The sequence below is a fragment of the Lagenorhynchus albirostris genome, chromosome 11 (genome assembly GCF_949774975.1).
Source record: "Lagenorhynchus albirostris chromosome 11, mLagAlb1.1, whole genome shotgun sequence".
In the NCBI taxonomy this organism is placed as follows: domain Eukaryota; kingdom Metazoa; phylum Chordata; class Mammalia; order Artiodactyla; family Delphinidae; genus Lagenorhynchus; species Lagenorhynchus albirostris.
The window spans coordinates 33553224-33572000 of record NC_083105.1 but is presented as its reverse complement, the minus strand read 5'-3'; the positions used below and the strand labels follow the sequence as shown (position 1 = coordinate 33572000).

The 18777-nt window shown below is 41.9% G+C and overlaps 2 protein-coding genes across 2 annotated transcripts in view; both read right to left on the bottom strand.

The window, feature by feature from the left end:
• Positions 1 to 18777, bottom strand: part of MGAT4C (MGAT4 family member C) — a 523301-nt gene that overhangs the window by 148844 nt on the left and 355680 nt on the right. The window lies entirely within an intron of this gene.
• On the bottom strand, positions 10892 to 13114 carry LOC132528895 (induced myeloid leukemia cell differentiation protein Mcl-1 homolog). Its single transcript, XM_060165051.1, has one exon. The coding sequence runs from the start codon at positions 13112 to 13114 to the stop codon at positions 12392 to 12394; it is 723 nt and encodes a 240-aa protein (XP_060021034.1). The 3' UTR covers positions 10892 to 12391.

Here is an 18777-nt window from a genome sequence, read left to right as displayed (position 1 = left end):
ATCTCAAAAGATGTGTTCTCTCTCCTTATAAAAGAGAGATTATCAAACTAAGTAGGCTTATTTAATATGTTAAATTACATGGTAAACATTGCCAAATAAGAATAATGCCAAACTTTCTTTATAATATATTTATAGGACATTCCAAAAAATCTAGTCTGTCCTGGTATAACGTTATCAGTCATAATTTTAAAGTGTAGGTCATAGAAATAACCAAATTTCCTTGTCAACTGCATTATAATGAACTCTCATGAGATCTTTAACCACGGCTATTTTTAAGTCTTTTATCATTTACAGACAATTATTGTTTTACTCTGATAATGTGTTCCTACAAGAGTGCTTCATCTTTGAGAAGATTCCTGGAAAAGACCCTGATAAGTTTCTAAAAACTAAGATCACGTGAAAGGGGCAACACTGGACCTTTCAATTGCTTCCCCAGGGCTACCTACAATATGTCGTGGGATGGTTACTCAAGATCTGCCCTTGTTCTCCCTCCCCACATCAATAAAATAGGCTCAGGACATTGATGATATAATGCTAACAAGTGAAGACTTGCCTCTGCAGCAGGTCACTTTGCAGACTTTGCTAAAACATCTGAGAGGGAGAGGATGGGTGGTGAACCCACAGAAAATTCAAGGCCCAGGCATAGCCAGAAGTTTTGGGAGTTGTTTAGTTGGATAAGACACACTGTGTCCCAGAATCTGTAATTGATAAGATTCAACTCTATCCAACCCCTAAATATATGACAGAGGTACAAGAGTTTGTAGAGATTTTGGGGTTTTGAAGGACTTTTATTTTCCACTTGGCACAGTGCCTCCATTCCTTACACCAACTGGTAAAGAAAGGGCACATATGGGACTGGGGATCAAAACAAGCTGCCTCTGAGAAGGCAAAAATACTAGTGAAGCTCTGAGCATCTCCCATGCAGCACTACCATTTGAATTAGATATGTCCGTGACTCCAGATGGTATGGGCTGGACACTGTGACAGAGACAACAAAAGGAGTGAGTACCCCGAAGATTTTGGTCTCAGGTCTGGTAGGGGACAAAACCCAATATATCCCCATAGAGCAACAGCTTCTAGCAGTGGACACAGAATGCCTCCGTAGAGCCTCTCACAAAGGAACACCCAGCATGGTAAGAACTTTCCTTCCTATCAAGGGGTGAGTTAAGAATATGTTCCATTGACTCACCTCTGCCATGGCTCAAACTACCGCATTGACTAAGTGGCCTACTTGCAGCACAGGAGCACTCTGTCCACCAGCCCACTGTCTCTAGAACTGCAGGTGCTACTAGGCCCTGAAGAGTATGTAGATCCTCCAAATACTCCCACCCCTATTCCTATGGCAGCCCCTGTGGCCTGTAGAGAGGGCGTGGGGGAAATTCCCTCTGATGTTTGGTATACAGATGCCTGGAAGAAAAAGGAGCCCCCACAGCCAATGGGCTGAATGCAGAGCAGGTTGGCTGGTAATCACTAATGAGCTCTGGCTGTTAACCCTTTGTACTGACAGTTGAGCTGTTCTAAAAGGGTTAACCCTATGGCTCAGATAATGGAAAGCTGAGGGGTGGATGATCATGAATAAGCCCTTGTGGGGTCAAGATATGCGGAAAGACATTTGGGTTCACCTGCAAGAGCCCAACACAGTCCTCACTGTCGTCCACATTCCGGCTCATGAAGCATTGACACCCCCTGGCAATCAGGAAGCTGATGTCCTAGCCTGGGAATGAACTTTAGCAACTGACACATCAGTAGATACAGCAGATTGAGAGCATAGGAGGGGTGTCCACTGTAGTGCCTGCATAGGATGGTGTGTTGCCAAGGATGCCAGATTGCCCTTAAGATACAGTATCTTGGTTAATGCAGTATCAGCACGTCCTATGTGTTCTAAATACCACCCAAGATAACTGTCAAAGGAGTCTGGTGCCATCCACTGGAGTTCCCAACTGATGAGGGATTGGCAAATTGGCCTCTTTATATTGGCCTCTTTCCTCTGACTGAGTGTTCTAAACATGCTCTGGTTTGTGTAGACACTGTATCTAGCCTAACCCAAGCTTTCCCCTGTTGCCACACAAACCAGGCTACCACCATTAGGAGACTAGAAGAGCTGAGTACCATGTACAGAAAGCTTCATCAAATAGACAGTAATCTGGGCTCAGAGCTCATAATATGCAAAACTGGGCAGAACAACATGACATGGAGGTTCCATCTCCCCTATAATTTTCAAGCAGCAGGGCTAATGGAAAGAAAAAGTGGAATATTAAAGCAGCAGATTAAATTACTAACAGGTAAAACCACCTTGGCTGGGTGGACTGAACTACTGCCCCAGCCTCTAATACATTTGAATGATCAACCAGTGGACCTGTTGCCCCATATACCAGACTGGGGACCCTGGCCGAAACATCCAATACCATAAAGGTATAGAAATCCCCAAAAAACAGCCACTGTCCTGACTCTTACCATGGATCAACGTGTTATGTTGTTGAGAACACCAAGCCCCATCATGCCTGAGAGAGAATTATCCACTGAAATTTACGAGACGTCGCACCAGAATAGGTGAGTTACTTTGCACCACTGGGTGAGAGGAAACTGCTCCATGTCCACTGTTGCAAGCCAGACCTGTTAAAATGCATTATACTTGAAACGGAACGTGAACTATTGAAGGAGGGGAGAAAATGGGGGTCCTGGTCTGGCATATCCCACCCCCATTCCATCATCTCACACCAAGACTACTGCCTCCACCGGCCAACATGTATAACATGCAAACGAGGTCAAGTTCCTAAAGCTGCCAACCTCCTTTTCTTCAAGGCCAGGTGGACACATTCTGTGTTCCACTGGTACAATCATTTGGCCACTATCTTTGTCCCCTCCACTGGCCTGGAGGATATTAGAGCACACATGGAAGCCTTTACTAAATTCCCCCAACAAGCCTCAAGTGATAGCCAACGAAGCCTGTACATACTGAATACTAAAATGTCTCTAATAAAAAAAGCTTTCCTCCAAAATAAAATGGCCTTGGACATTCCTACTACCCGGCAAGGATGCGCCTGCACCATTATTCAAAGAGAACGTTGTATGTTCATACCTAAGAAGTCAGTCAATGTGTCATCTTTATTAAATCACATAAAAACAGAAGTAAATGCCGTGAGTGATCTGACCACCACCTAAGGGACTTAGTAAATCAGTGGTCTGGGTCATGGGGCTTTTGGTGAAAAACAAATTGTTACTGATTTTGAAAATCATTATCTTAATGGGTTTTCTCTTACATGTGTCTATGCTGTTGCTGTGGCATCTGCCTCCACTACAGCCAGATAGCTGCCCAAACTAAGCTACCTCCATACTAGTAAAAGCCCTTGCTGGCAGCTCAGGGCACACTGCAGAAGAGAGGCCATATGAAATTGTAAAAGCTGGTCACGAGGGGTAAAGTATTGTAGGAGGTAATCAAGAGGACGCGACTGCCAGTTGGCTCTCAAGCTGGACCCAGATAATCAGAGGCTCCTCATTCCTGCCCCCACCCCAGCCTTGGAGTGTGCATTCACTTTCCTTCCCCACGCTAGAAGCTGCCCAAGATGCAGTCTTGAGAGTGCTGTGGCGTTGAGACCATTCGGATGGACTGAACCCAATTAAGCCTTCTATATAAACTTTTAAGATATTAGCAGATCTACTTGTCTGATGGCTGCCCAAGACAAGCCTTGTACGTAAGCACCCTTGCTTATTAAAGCCGCCACCTGCAATCTGGAGTGGTCTGCCTCTTTCTTCAGTCTCTCCTTGCCCTCTGTGTACCAGGGCCAATTTACAAGCCAACAGTTACACTGATATAGAAACATCATTTTGGGGAAAAAATTACAAGCAAAGAAAACTAAGGATGTGAACTGATTTTCAAAAAGTGATAGGCAACCCAAGATTAATAGACCCAGTCCTTTTACGGCTTCATGTGGATGTCTACTGAAGAATGACTGCACGCCTAACATTGCACTTTGCATGCACACTTGAGGGAAACTTGCCATCAAGTACGAATCACTCTGCTGAGTCAGCATGATGCTGTGGTTTAAATATCATTCTAAATGCAAAATAGGTACCAGTCTGTGTCTGATAAACAGTATATGTAAAGTCCCAGTTTGTGCTGACAGTTCTTGGGTACATAAGTCAGAATTCTTGACAACACAAACATCAGTCCAGAGCTCTTGGCCAATACCCACTGTCTGCCTACTTAGTGCCCTCTCTTTCTCCCTTCACATTAGTTGCTTGAGTTTTGTCTCCCCTAATTTACTTCTAATTCATTCCTAAACCCATGCTAATTTGTATTCTTCCCACACTACTCCACTGAATCTGCTATTCCCAAGGTCACCAGTGACCTCCTTTTTGCTAAAACTGATGGACACTTCCCAGTTTGTTTGTTTGTTATTTTTTCCCTCACATGAACTGGTACTACATTGACACTATTGCCTCCTCCCACCTTCATGAAATATTTCTTTCTCTTAACTCTTTTTATATTACTTTTCTCTTAGCTCTTTGTCTCCTTATTTGGGCTCTTTATTTCCTTCTGCCTTTCCTAAGTGTTGATATTTTCCAAAGACCAGTCCTTAGTTCTTTTCTGCTTAAAAAAGGCCTCTTCTCACATTGCTGTGATATTTCATCCGTTTCCATAGATTTATTTATAACCTTATGATTCCCAAGACAGCTCTTTCTCATGAACTTCAGTTTACTGGAATAATGCATATTCTTTTGACCCTCGTTGCTCAAATTCATCTACTGCCCTTCTTCCCCATGCCATGAGCCACATGCCACAGAGGTTCACGCCATATCATCTGTCTCCTCAATAACTCTTAACATACACTTGACTGACATCTATGTTCGAAAGTTGTCTACTTCCATTTCATCAATAGAAAATCAAACAGGATTTTTTTCCCTAAAATATAAACATATGTCTGTCAATCCTTTAATATAACTGAAACTCTCCAGCGACTGCCTCCTTCATATGGCTAACAGCACAAAGTTCACACAAGGCTTTACAAGGTTCATTTTTGTAATATTTCCTCTCCTCCTTGCCAACTTCTCCAGCCTCAATTTTCCCCTGCCTCCTTGCTCCCAGCCTCTGTTGCTGAACTATACAATGTACTGGCAGAAGGCAAGCAAACTCCTTAGTTGGTAAACCATCTCTAGCAATTATTTATCAAGATAACCAGAGCTTCTTAGACTCATGGCTACAGAATGGATTTGCTCATATTAAGCCACACACTTCCGTTACTTCTAGCAATCAACTTTCACATTCTTTGAAGCTGAATTTGAGACAGTCTTCTGCCAATACATTGCATAGTGAAGTAATACAAAAGTCTGAACATATAGGAGATATGTTGAGCTATCTGAAAAGAATAATCCATGATCGAAGGAAGTTTAATTGTCTTGAGTGTTGCTTTGTTCTATTTTATACATTTTCATTAATTTCTTTGTTTATTTTGCTACAATATTTGATGTTTTCTATTATAATCTTCAATTTTACCAAAACATAAAAAAGGCATTACCATGCAAATGTGGGCACATGTATTCTACACTGTTAGAGAGTTTATTTGAATTCAGCGTACACGGTTTCAGGGTCAGCAGTTACAAAGCTGTTGCTGAAGGGACACTTCTAATTGTGCCAGAAGATCTGGCAGCACAGGTATAGCTTTGTGGCAGATCTAAACTTGTATCACATGCCATCCTCAAATTCTTAAGCCTTTGTACTTAATAATCAATATTCCATCCAGCACAATAACAAATCATAGAATTTTTTATGGTTACAATTAAAGTGTACTTTTCAGTTACAAAAAGAATGAAAAGGTTACTGGAGAGGTGATGTGATTTAATGAAAAGGCCATTGAACAAGAAGGAAAGGCTCTCAAGTAAGAAATAAATGTGAAAGCCTTTGAAGAAAGATAAAGTATTATGCAAACATAGCATTAGTATTAAAAATCTAAAAAGGGGGCTTCCCTGGTAGTGCAGTGGTTGAGAATCTGCCTGCTAATGCAGGGGACACGGGTTCGAGCCCTGGTCTGGGAGGATCCCACATGCCGCGGAGCAACTGGGCCCGTGACCCACAACTACTGAGCCTGCACGTCTGGAGCCTGTGCTCCGCAACAAGAGGCTGCGATAGTGAGAGGCCCGCGCACCGCGATGAAGAGTGGCCCCCGCTTGCCACAACTAGAGAAAGCCCTTGCACAGAAACGAAGACGCAACACAGCAAAAATAAATTAATTAATTAATAAACTCCTACCCCCAACATCTGCTTTAAAAAAAAAAATCTAAAATGTTCATTTCTAGCAGACCTCATGTGTTCTGGGGCTATAGGGATAACATTCAAAAAGTGTTCAATACAGGCCAGGCAGTAATATATGGTACCGCGGGAAACACTAAGTCCCAGATTTCAACTTCAAACTTGGAATTTATTGCTTTTGTGATCTTAACGGTTGACCCTTAATATCCTTTCTACACAGTCTTTTAACTTTGTCTTTATGTAGTGGTATTCTGCTGATGTTCTTGTCTTTTTCCTTTAGGAAATGTCCCACAGTAACTGCGCTATTAAAACTGGACGTGTTCCAAAAGAGTTGTCAGAGACCATGGCAAACTTTGATTCAACCTCAGTGGAATAACTGCAAGGTAACTGTCCCAAAGTCATCACTTTCTGGATGCCTCAATAAATCTGGCCTTGATAACATGAAAATGTTCCTTCTTGGGAGCCTGTGGAGGAAGGGACATGACTACATTTGCTGTAAAATACCAGATTACACAGAAACTTCAGAGAGCAGGTGAAAGTCTTCAGAAGTTAATATAAGAAGGCTTATATGTCTTTTCTTTCCTTTTTCTCTTCCCTTTCTTTCTTTCTTCTTTCCTTCCTTCCTTCCTTCCTGCTACACTTGAGCATGTTTCAAAGAAGTATGTTTTACAACTGACATTAATAATATTATCTGTTTGTATTTATTTCATCCCCTTTCCAATCGAAGTTCACGAATCTCCATAAAAATGATCTAATTAATCCTTAGAACACGCTTATGTGGAAAGCAGTGGAGAAAATGTTACTTACTCTCTTACAAAGTGAGAAAAATAAAGTATAAATGCTTCAGGTGAGGTGCAGTTAAGACAGTGGGAGAGGGCTTCCCTGGTGGTGCAGTGGTTGAGAGTCCGCCTGCTGATGCAGGGGATGCGGGTTCGTGCCCTGGTCCGGGAGGATCCCACGTGCCGCAGAGTGGGTGGGCCCGTGAGCCATGGTCGCTGAGCCTGCTGAGCCTGCACGTCCGGAGCCTATGCTCCACAACGGGAGAGGCCACAACAGTGAGAGGCCCGCGCACCGCAAAACAAAAAACAAAAAACAAAAAACAAACAAACAGTGGGAGATCCAGGTGTACTACTAAGGTTTTGTACTTCTTTCTCCCTTATTTCATTTTAATAATAGCATCTTAGTTCTCTTGCCTTTTTTCACTGATTAAAAGACCTTGTCCCTCTCTCTCCAAGTAGAACATGAGTTACTTGAGGGCATGAAATTCAAAATACGGCTTTTTCATTATATTTCTAGGGCCTAGACTCATGTACATAGAGATTAATATGTATTAAATTGAATTAAATTAAACTATCATTGTTTTTCATTTTAAAGGTACATGCATTTTTAAATTCAAACATTACAAAAGGGTTATACAATTAAAAGTAGGCCTCTCCTATGCAGATACACAGTCCCTGACCCAGAAGCAAATGCCAATAACATTTTCTTGTCGTATGATCTTCCCAGACACTTTCATGCATATTAATGAATGAGTGTGTGTCTTAGTGTTTGTATTCATATTTGAACAGTTTGAACAAGTGAGAGAGTAAATAAATACAGTGTACTAGATTTTTTTTTTTAACTTAACAATATATATTGGATAACTCTTTCTGTAAACTTTTCATTTGGAAATCACTTCAAATTTGTATTTTAAAAAAGTAGCAGGAATAAAAATAGTATAAAGAACATCAATATACTCTTAACCTAAGTTCAAATATTACTAACATTTTACCCTGATTATCATTTGTTTAATCTTTTTTTCTCCCTCCCTTTCCCTTTCTCCCACTCTTTCCCTCCCTTTTTCTCCCTCTTTCATCATTTGAAGGAAGTTGCACATACCATGGCCTTTTACTCCTAAAAATGTTGATCTTTAATTCCTAAGAATAATGATATTCTCTTACATAACCACAGTACAACTCTCAAATTAAGTAAATTTAATATTGATATAATACTTTATAATAATACGTGACCACATTCCAAGTTTGTCCATTGACCAAAAAATATTCTTTAGAGAATTTTTACTTCTACAATATAGCACTGAGTCTAGGATGAGGTATTGATCATTTAGTTATTATATCTCTTCTGCTGCTTTTATTTTTTAAATTTTATTTTATTTAATTTTTTATACAGCAGGTGCTTATTATTCATTTTATACATATTAGTATATATGTCAATCCCAATCTCCCAATTCATCACACCACCACCACCTCACCACTGCTTTGCCCCCTTGGTGTCCATACGCTTGTTCTCTACATCTGTGTCTCTATTTCTGCCCTGCAAACTGGTTCATCTGTACCGTTTTCCTAGGTTCCACATAATATGCGTTAATATACGATATTTGTTTTTCTCTTTCTGACTTACTTCCCTCTGTATGACAATCTCTAGATCCATCCACGTCTCTACAAATGATCCAATTTGTTCTTTTTTATACTTCTGCTTCTTTTAATCTGAGTCATAGCAGAGCCTTTCTTTGACTCTGATGACATTAGTAATTTTGAGGAATAAAAACCTCCTTGTCCCTTCTTTAATTGAATGTTCCTCATTTTGGATTTGTCTGTTGTTTCCTGATTAGTTTTAGATTAATGATCCCAGGTAAAAATAATACACAGGTAAATGTATTCTTCTCCAGGAATCAAATCTGGGGATGCGTAATAGCCATCTGTCTTTCACTGGTGATGATAATTTTGAAAATTAAAACAACAGTCAAGGGCTCCCCTGGTGGCGCAGTGGTTGAGAGTCCGCCTGCTGATGCAGGGGACACGGGTTCGTGCCCTGGTCCGGGAGGATCCCACGTGCCGCAGAGTGGCTGGGCCCGTGAGCCACGGCCGCTGAGCCTGCGCGTCTGGAGCCTATGCTCTGCAACGGGAGAGGCCGCAACAGTGAGAGGCTCGCGTACAGCAAAAAACAAAAAAAAACAACAGTCAAGGTGTTGCCTGATTTTCCACTGTAATGATTCTTTTTGTTCTCCCTTGCAACTCATAAGCAGTCTCTAGGAGCGAAACTATACAAATGTCCTGCTCCACATCAAAAATTCCCCCTTAGATGCAGCATCTATTTGTGACTTGCTTGATCCAATCTTTACTATTTTGGAAGCAAAATGACAATTTTCCAACTTTCACTCTCTTTCTCCATTTACCAGTTGGTCCTCTGCATTCTAACATAAATAAGAACTATACCTTCTCCCCCATTTATTTATTTATTTATTTATTATCTATTTATTATTATTATTTTTTTTTTTTGCATTTGAATAAAAGATTTATTATTTTCGTCTCAGGAAAAACAGGAAGTTAGGGAAACACACTACATTTTACAGCCCACATTAGTTTGTAGTTGGTCCTAACCCTTCCTGGCACAGATGTCAACAGCATTAGCTGTTTTAACCAGAACCAAGGTGTTCACCCCCAACAGAATGTACATAGACGACACTAGAGGACTGCAGGGTTTTCCCTGAGAGAAGCATCAGACAGACAGAAGTTGCTGAGAGAGCCATCTTTCCAGGCAGCCCCTCTCTTTCTATTTTGGAAGATTTGCCTGAACTATGCAGCTAGTCAGCACTTAAAACATGTGCCTCTTCTCCCTACAGAATCACCCACCCTGCCCCGAAGCACTTGGGCTCCCTAAGCCCTCACAGCCTCTGACCCAAAATAGCAACTGAAGATTCTCATCTACATTTCAGCAGTCACACCTAGTAAATTGGGAAGTGGGGCCCCTAAACTCCATCAAGCTACAGCTCTGTGCTTATTTCCATAACTGGCTATGGGGAGACAGGCCTTTTTAGTCACCTTAACTAGATCTTAAGATTAATTAACTATATAAAGTGCTTTTAGGTCCTTAGAGATAGACATGATATAAATAAGTGGTTTATGATCAAGAATGATAAATACACAGATAAAAATAGCTCTAGCTAGATGACCTTAAGGCTTGGAGATGGGCGGGCAGGGCAATTGTTCCCTAATTACATTCTTAGTCATTTTATTCATGCCTATTTTTGTCTGGAGTCCACATACTAAAGGTCACATTCAGAAGCTAAAGGTTTCAAAATGACCCTGGTTCCACTATAAAAGTTTTCTCCAGTTTACTAGTAGCTTTTATATAACTCTGAGGTTTAACAGAGCCCATCAATTTCTATAATTTTAAGTGAGCATATTCAAATGCAAAAGAAGCTAGAGAAAGTCACCTAAGATATCATCCCTTCCTCTGAAAATCCCTAAGGGGATTTTGAAAATTTCTCCCCAAAGACAGGATTAAGCAACAACCAATAAGATACTAGTCCAAGGAAAAGGGACTCTTCTCACCTCGTCACTGTTACTGTCAGCACCCATTGTACTGCCACCTCCTAAGGATAAAATTCAAGAAGGATGAAGGTCTGTGGACTCCTTGGGCGGTCACTTAGGTTCCTAGTGCCAAAAACTAAAAGGGCTAGTAAGAGTTCAGGGATGGCAAGGTAAATTTGTAGGAACTATAAATATCTGTAGAGGGAGCCGAACAAGCAGCAAATATTTCAAGGAAGGATAGGAAATAAACAGTAAGTTTGATAAAACATCAAGTCTGAAGTCCATAGAGATGCCAATGCAAAAATCTGAAACAAAGTTTGAGAATCATTAATAGAAATGAAATAAGTATTTGTTTTATTAACTCACTAGGCTTAGACCTGTGTTTAACAAGCAAGCCTAGTAATAGCACCATGGTTAGACTATAGCCTGTTTTTCCAAGCCATCATTGTACAATTTATTAACAAGGGATCAAATGTCTCTCATCCACCCAATGTGCTCTTTTTATACATACTCCTAATAAGTCCCATTTGGAACAGCTGAAAATCTTTCAGCAAAAGCTTTGAAGATGAGCTCATGAACTCAGTTAAAATTTCACCAGTTAAATTAAGACAAATGGAAGGAACTCAAATGAGTAGTTGCCCAATCAGAGCCCATTATTTCCAAGTCATCAGCCTGTGTGCCCCGCCCCCCCAATAAATCCTTAAAACCTTGACTCAATTATTGAAAACCCACATGTAACAAAGTGAAAGGATTAATTTCCATTCCTCAATTTCTCAGCCCCAGGTTAAAAAAAAAAACAAAAAAACCCCCAAACAGGTATTTAACAAATACTTACCAAAATCAGATAGGAAAATTAAAGCCTGCATAGTTATGAATCAGAATTGTTGTACTACAACCAGGTTGCATACAATTACATCAGTTGGTTCTGTATACAATCTAGAACTGACTAGCACAAAATTTAGAATAGAAAAAGCTATAAGAAACAGGTTCCTAACTACAGAAGTTGTAAATTTCAAAAGGGTGTGAAAAAACTAATGTAATTTCAGACTTTTCTCCCTTTACATTTCAAACAGATGTTCTGTAAAAATATATACAATTTTTACAGACGATTACAAGTTTTTGTCTTAAAAACAGAATATTCCAGATTTGTAATTGAGCCTTAAGTCAAGTATTCTTGGCCATGACACTAGGCTAATAAACTAGGAATCACTCAAACCAAGCCAAAGTAGAACAGGTATAAACATCCTGAGCATTGGACTTTCTATTCAAGAAGCACATCTAGGAAAGCTAATTATAGAGGATAAAGCTTCCCTTCACACTCTGTTGTACAGTGTTGAGGCTTCTAGTCATAGGTTCTATTACTTGTAGCTTAAAATCCATTTTACACATGACGCTGGCATTGTTAGTGCTTCTATTTTAACACTATAGAAGTTAATGGATTCAGTGGGCATATTTAATGAACTCTATGACTAGCCTGGTTACTGGCCACTTTCCTGTTCTAGGCAAGGTAATTAAAGTCTCTCCACCCTACCGTCTTCACTAAATCTAAAAGTCCTCCTCCGTGGCCTCCCAAAGTTTGCCTGTTGCTGAAACAGAATTCTGCTTCTTTCAGACAGTGACTCTTCAAGAGGGACTACTTTTCCCATGTATTTATTCCTGTTAGCCATAAGCCTCCTGCCGCTTGCTTTTCTCCGTTGCTGGAGTAGAACTCCTGGAGGTTATGGCCTGCACAGCTTGAAGTCCAACTTCATAAATACATCTGATTTCACAGCAGGCGTATGTGGTTTTGGTGGCTGGAGTTGGTTAAGAGTCAATTATTGCACTTAAAAGGCTATCTTATTAGATACGCCAAACCAGCTCCTACTCCGGCAACACCTGCAAAAGCCAGCAGCACATTTCTGATGCCGCCTTCTAGGTCCTCTACATGGAAGAAGTCCACAAACCCATCCCAGCCTCTTTGTTTGACTAGCCAGTCTCGTTTTGTCCTTACGAGAACATCTGTGATGCTTTCTGCTAATGGTTCGATGCAGCTTTCTTGGTTTATACTCTTCAAGTGTTTGGCCACAAAGGCACCAAAAGAAATGAGAGTCACAATCCTGCCCCAGTTTGTTACTCCGTCACTGAAAACATGGACCATCACTCGAGACAAAGATTTGACATCGTCTTCGTTTTTGATGTCCAGTTTCCGAAGCATGCCTTGGAAGGCCGTCTCGTGGTTCCGTTGCACACCGTCCCCGACCCGTCGCAGGGTCTCTAACGCTTTCCGGCTGGCGGCCCCAGACCCGCCCAGTGGCTTCGCGTCCTTGGTGCCGGTTGCCTGCTCCCGGAGGTATCGAGAGATAATCTCCAGGGACTGCCGGTACAACTCGTCCTCCTCCTCCTCTGCTGGGGGCGGCGTCGAGGGGAGTGAGCCGTCCTTGCCCGGGCTGTTACTGGCCTCGCCGACCAATTCCAGCAAAGGCAGGACGGACGGCCGCTTCCCTAGAGGCTCCGGCTCGCACCCGTCCAGCTCCTCTTCGGGCGACATGATGGCGTCGGAGACCGAGGATTCCATCTATTATCTATTTATTATTGATGTGGACTCATGAATTCCTACTTTGTTCAGTAGCTTATAATTTATTACTGTGCTTAGTTATTTTGGTCCTCACATTTTCCCAGACTGAGTCAAGATTTTACTCTTGAAAGTCTAGGAAGACCACCCCCCCCCACCCCCTCAAGAGCAGAGCTGTCCTTCTAAGAGGACAAGGCAACCAAAATCAGCCAATGAAGCTTCAGTGGCAGTTGAGCCAGGGCTGGCCTCAGATCCTAGACCTGCTTGACTGCTGTATGTGAGAAAGCGTTCTACAAAGTGTCAACCAAATGCCAAGTGAATCTCCCCCAGTCCTAACAGCAGGTGGTTCACCACATGGCCAACCAGCCTGTTCTGACAGTGCTGACAAGCCTTTCACTTCAGTCTGACTAATTGTCTGGCTTGGTCCTACCTGAACCTGCTTGGTCAAACCAGCCCTCCTATCGTCGGAGGCTGAGGGACAGGAGGAAACTGAGAAGAGATTACTCATGTTACTGAAGGTGGCCTCCCACTGTCTCAGAAGTTATCCCCGCTCCACTGCCCACCCTCTTCTTTTTTACTAGCCCATCAAATCGCCCAGGTATCTCCTTTTGACTGAGTCTTTTACAGCTTCCTGAGACCCTAGGAGAGCAAAACTCTGATTGAAATCTGAGTTTTCCCCAGGGCTTCAGCTGCATTTGGGCCTGTTCCCCTTTACTCTGTGAATAGTCCAAGGTGGTCATAGCAATGCATCCACTCAGTTGAACTTCAGAGAACATGTGGCAAAACCCCTCTATTTGCAGGAGCCTGCAAGACAAATGCAAAGAACACAGCAGTCCTTTCCAACTCAGTGGCCCAAAAGCTGTCTTTGCCAACCACTGATGCTACTTCAGGTTCAGTCTCTCTTTTCACCTGAAATTGCATCACTTCTCTCATTTAAATGATTGAGTGAAGCCCTCATGGTCCTCTCAGATTCTCAAATGTTGGTACCTTTTTCACTGTTTCTCCTCCTGTGTGTTCCACAGGTACTGACTTCTTTTTTAATCCTGTAGTTTCTGTATATCAGGACACTTGACTTTGGACCAGAAGTTTCAAGAGCCTTTACTGATTTGGTTTGATTGTCAGGGAAAGAACTTTAGAATAAAATATTAGGGTATTTTGAGGCATACAGAAAGGATAAAAGGAGAGGAAAAGTGGCGGGGGGGAGCTGCTGAAAATCTAGCTGTGTCAACAAATCCCATCTGTTAAAACAGCCCCTTAGCAATGGCTTGTGAAAGGCAGTAACCCCCGCTCACCACTTCCACACACACACACATACACACACCCTTCCCAGATCCTTAGGGTTTTTGCTGGCCTTTCAGAGCTTTCAGCAATACAGGGGTGGGGGTGGCGGTGTGTATGGACTGATTCTAGCTGCTAAAGGGGCCCAGGAACGGGAAGCCTCTCAGGTACTTTGCCTTATTAAGCAGAAGAACAACAATGGTGGCCCCAAGCGATGATATCGGCAATGTGACTCTCAATTGCCCTCCCCTTGATAATGGGTTGAAACTAGGAGTCCCTAATCCAAAATGTCTAATGACAGTCAAACACCACAGCCCTTGCCCCAGTTCCCCAAACCCACAATAAGTACACGTGGCTACAGTTTTTCCTTGTTGAGAAGTTGGCAGGAGGCAACTGGCCATATTTCTGGCTCCAGCGATCACTTTCCCTTGGTTACTGATCCACCCTCCTCACTCAAAATTAGCTCTTCCCTGTGAGCTCTGCCACTTGCAAGTTTAGAGAGTTTTGTAGAAAGTCTTTACAAATGCTTAGGCGGTGGCATCCGAACAGTCACGCAGAGGCCTGAGAATATTCTGTGATTGCACCCTGTGGTACGCACATCCTAAGGCGACCCTCAGTGAGTCCGATCCTTCTGTAATTCCCTCCCCTTGAGTATGCGCATAACCTGTGATTCACTCATAGCCAAAAGAATATGGCAAAAGTGATGGGAAGTTACTCCCACAATTATACTCTCACTTAAGACTCCATCTTGGCAGACTCGAGCAAAGACTCCCCTGCTGGCTTTGGAAAACTAAGCAGCCATGTTGAGAGAGCCCCCTGGCAAGGAACTGAGGCAGCTGTAAGAGCTGAGAGCAGCCCCCAGCTGACAGCCAGCAAGAAAATAGGGACCTCAGGGGCTTCCCTGGTGGTGCAGTAGTTGAGAATCTGCCTGCTAATGCAGGGGACACGGGTTCGAGCCCTGGTCTGGGAGGATCCCACATGCCACGGAGCAACGAGGCCCGTGAGCCACAACTGCTGAGCCTGCGCGTCTGGAGCCTGTGCTCTGCAAAAAGAGAGGCCGCGATAGTGAGAGGCCCATGCACCGCGATGAAGAGTGGCCCCCGCTTGCCACAGCTAGAGAAAGCCCTTGCATAGAAACAAAGACCCAATACAACAAAAATAAATAAATAAATAAATAAAATAGGGACCTCAGTTCTACAGCCACAAGGAACAGAATTCTGCCAACCACTACAAGGGCCTGAAAGAGAACCCAAACTCCAGAAAGGCACATGGCTACACCTTTACAGCAGCCTCTTGAGACTTCGAGAAAAAGATCTTTCTAAGCAGTGCCTATATCACTGACCCATTGAAACTGTGCAATCATGTCTATTGTTTTAAGCATCTAAGTTTGTGGTAATTTGTCACACAGCAATAGAAAACTAATATATTCCCCAGGGCAGTAAGAACATCTCCCAAGGAGAAGAAGAGAGACTAGAGTCTAGCCTAGCCCCTGTGACTTCTATTTGCAGCTCGTCAGGCCCCTGCATTCTTCAAGTTCCCAAACTGGTTCCAGCAGGTAGCACTGCTGGTGGAGTTTATTTATCGTTTTTTTCACAGAGACAAATTAAGTCAATAAAAATAAAAGAAATGTAAGAGAAGAGCTTCTGAATATTCAGGAGAGCAGTGGGTTGCATAAGGCGTGCCCACGTGACCACAAGCAGAAGCACCCATACGGTACCTCCCAGAATACTTTGCTTTGCCTGATGCTGGGCTGTCCTTCACTGACCGGTCTTCAGGCATGTTTACACCAACCAGAAAGAGGAAGATGGTGACCCACACAGCAGCTATCGGGCTGTGCACAATATCTCAAGATGAAAGCTGTTCCTATCAATGCTGTGTGGCAGAAGCGGGACAGGGATTAACAGAGAAGTGAGTTCCACTGCCACCCTCTGAAGCACCTCAGACCTAGTTCTGCTCTCCAATTACCAGCCCCCAAATTAAGCTGTAACAGAAAAGTCCTTTCAGATTATGGCTCTCCAAAGGGATCTAAGTCTAGGGTCTCTCACCATCTATTCATTTAATCACCATTTAATGATCTTCTACTCTATGTGAGCACTGCTGATACAGCAGTGGATAAAAGATATGAAATCCCAAAACATATGGATTTTGAGTCTAAAGGGAGATATAGAGAAGAAAATGGCAATTAAACTATATGACAGGAAAAGTACAGGTGTTGTCTGAGCACAAAAGAGGGACGCCTCCCCACTGCAAAGTGGTCTTAAGGAATCCCTATATGCCACCAGCAATGACATCTGAACCGAGACGTGAGAGATGAAGAGCAATTGACAACACAGAGTGCTCCAAGCAGAGGGAATATGTAACTAACACCCAGAGGTGAGTTTGAGGAGCAGCAGAACTGAAGCATAGAGTTTGTAGGTTAGTCATAATAATAAGGTGCAGCAGCTATCCAGCATGTACTGGATACTATTGTTACGCTAAATGAATGGTATATATCATCTCATTTGATTCTCATAGCATCCCTCAGATGAGACAACTGAGATGAAGAAAGGTTATGTACTTTGCCCATGATGGTACCGCTGGTAAATGGTGAAGCCAGAAATTAATGTGCAGCTGATTGGCTTCACAGTCCACAGCCTTAACTCCCAACTCTCATACCCTAGTCTGTAGCTTAAATGAATAAACCAAATTGTGGGCCTTCAGGTCAGGCCTCTATTCTTCACTAATGGAGCCACTAACCCAACATACAAGTCCAAATCCACCTCAGATTCTGGAACTTCTCTGACCTCAGAATCTCTGTCCAACCCAAGAGTTCTTGCTCAAAAGTGGGGACAAGCCAGCCCTCTCCCAGTTATCAGGTTCCTTGTTAGCAAGCCAGGTTTCCACACTGAGGCTCTGCTTCCTTAGGCTTTTTGAAAACTAGAATCTTGTCTCTGAATTCAGTCCCCTTACATAGATTCCCACTTCTTAAGACTGCAGACACCAGGCTTTGCCTCTTTTTGGGGGGGACTTTTTCCTATTTTTGATTTCCTGAATATCCTCATATTGCTTTTAGGTTCTTTGGAGTCTAGTCTCCCTCAATGGAGTCTGACTACAAAACATTGCTGAAAGATCCTCTTTATTACATGGAGGGGGCCATGGATTTCCCTAGGCATAGTATTGTGGACATCTTTTCTAATTTCAAAACCCCCTTTTGACTGCACTGATCTCTGAATCTATGGTGCATCACACTCCTCCTTCCCTGTAGGTTGCTGGAGTTAGTAGTCAAATTCTGTTGCTTTGTTTTTCAGACTATTTTGGAAAGAAGAAAGATAGCATTTCTCTCCTAACTAGAATATTTAAAGACACCTTGCCCTTTCCCAAAACCACAAGAACAAGTAAATTAAGCAAAGTGGTTTTTTCTAGGCAAATCAGAAATCTCTTCTTAAGAAGAATTCTCTAATCACTGTAAAGCTACAAGAATAAATAGCTCAATGTGTAGCCAACTTTGAAAACAAAATTTTCTAACACTAAATGTATATTTTTGCACACGCAAAGATAATTTTGTATGTATATACATTTATTTTACACTCATATTTGCATATTATAGTATAGTAGTCTCTCTAATCATACAGATTTTTAACCCATATGCACTGCATATTCTCTCTTTGGGTTTCAGCTAATTTCTCCAACTTTTTAAGGTATGGGAGATCCCCTATTTAGCAGGCTGTGGATACTTCCTGCCACAGCAGTGCTTCTTTTTGAATTGTGTCTGGCTTTCTGGAGGGCCCAAGTCTTAATGTCAAGGGGTTTATTTGTTTATTTGCTTACAAAGCAAGAGCTGCTTATTGTCTATAAAGATGCTTATAAATATTATAGCTTCAATTGAAACAATAATTTTTATGAGAAAAAATTAGCTGCTGAGTAAATAATCCCCACAATTTTCTATATTTTTGGATATATTTTTGTCCTTTTTTTAACAATGATGATGTTTTAAACATAATAACTAGGTGTACAATATCTAGTTATTAATTATGAATATGTTTGGTACAAGTTATGAAGACCAATTTAAAAGGGTAAATGTTACTTAACATTTCACATATCCATCCATGGAATAAAGTTTTTCCATTTAAGAAGGAGTCATTATTTGACAGTTCTGTTCAGCAGGTCTTTATTCCTTTTCAGTTCTAAATTGCTTGAAAATGACTTCAATTCCTAACACTCAATTTCTTGCTGGATTTCTTTCTGTCTAGCATCTCAGACTATTTCTTTAAGGCCACCAGTAACCTTCTCTTCAATTTAAAGTACAGTTTCCTTTTTTTCTATATTTTGAGCCTTTCTGCTGCCTTTCATATGTTGGCCACTGCATTCTCAATTACACTTTTTTCTAGTTTCACTAACACTGCTTACAC

Coding starts and splice junctions, on each gene's coding strand:
- LOC132528895 (XM_060165051.1), bottom strand. CDS start 13,114: ATGGAATCCTCGGTCTCCGACGCCATCATGTCGCCCGAAGAGGAGCTG.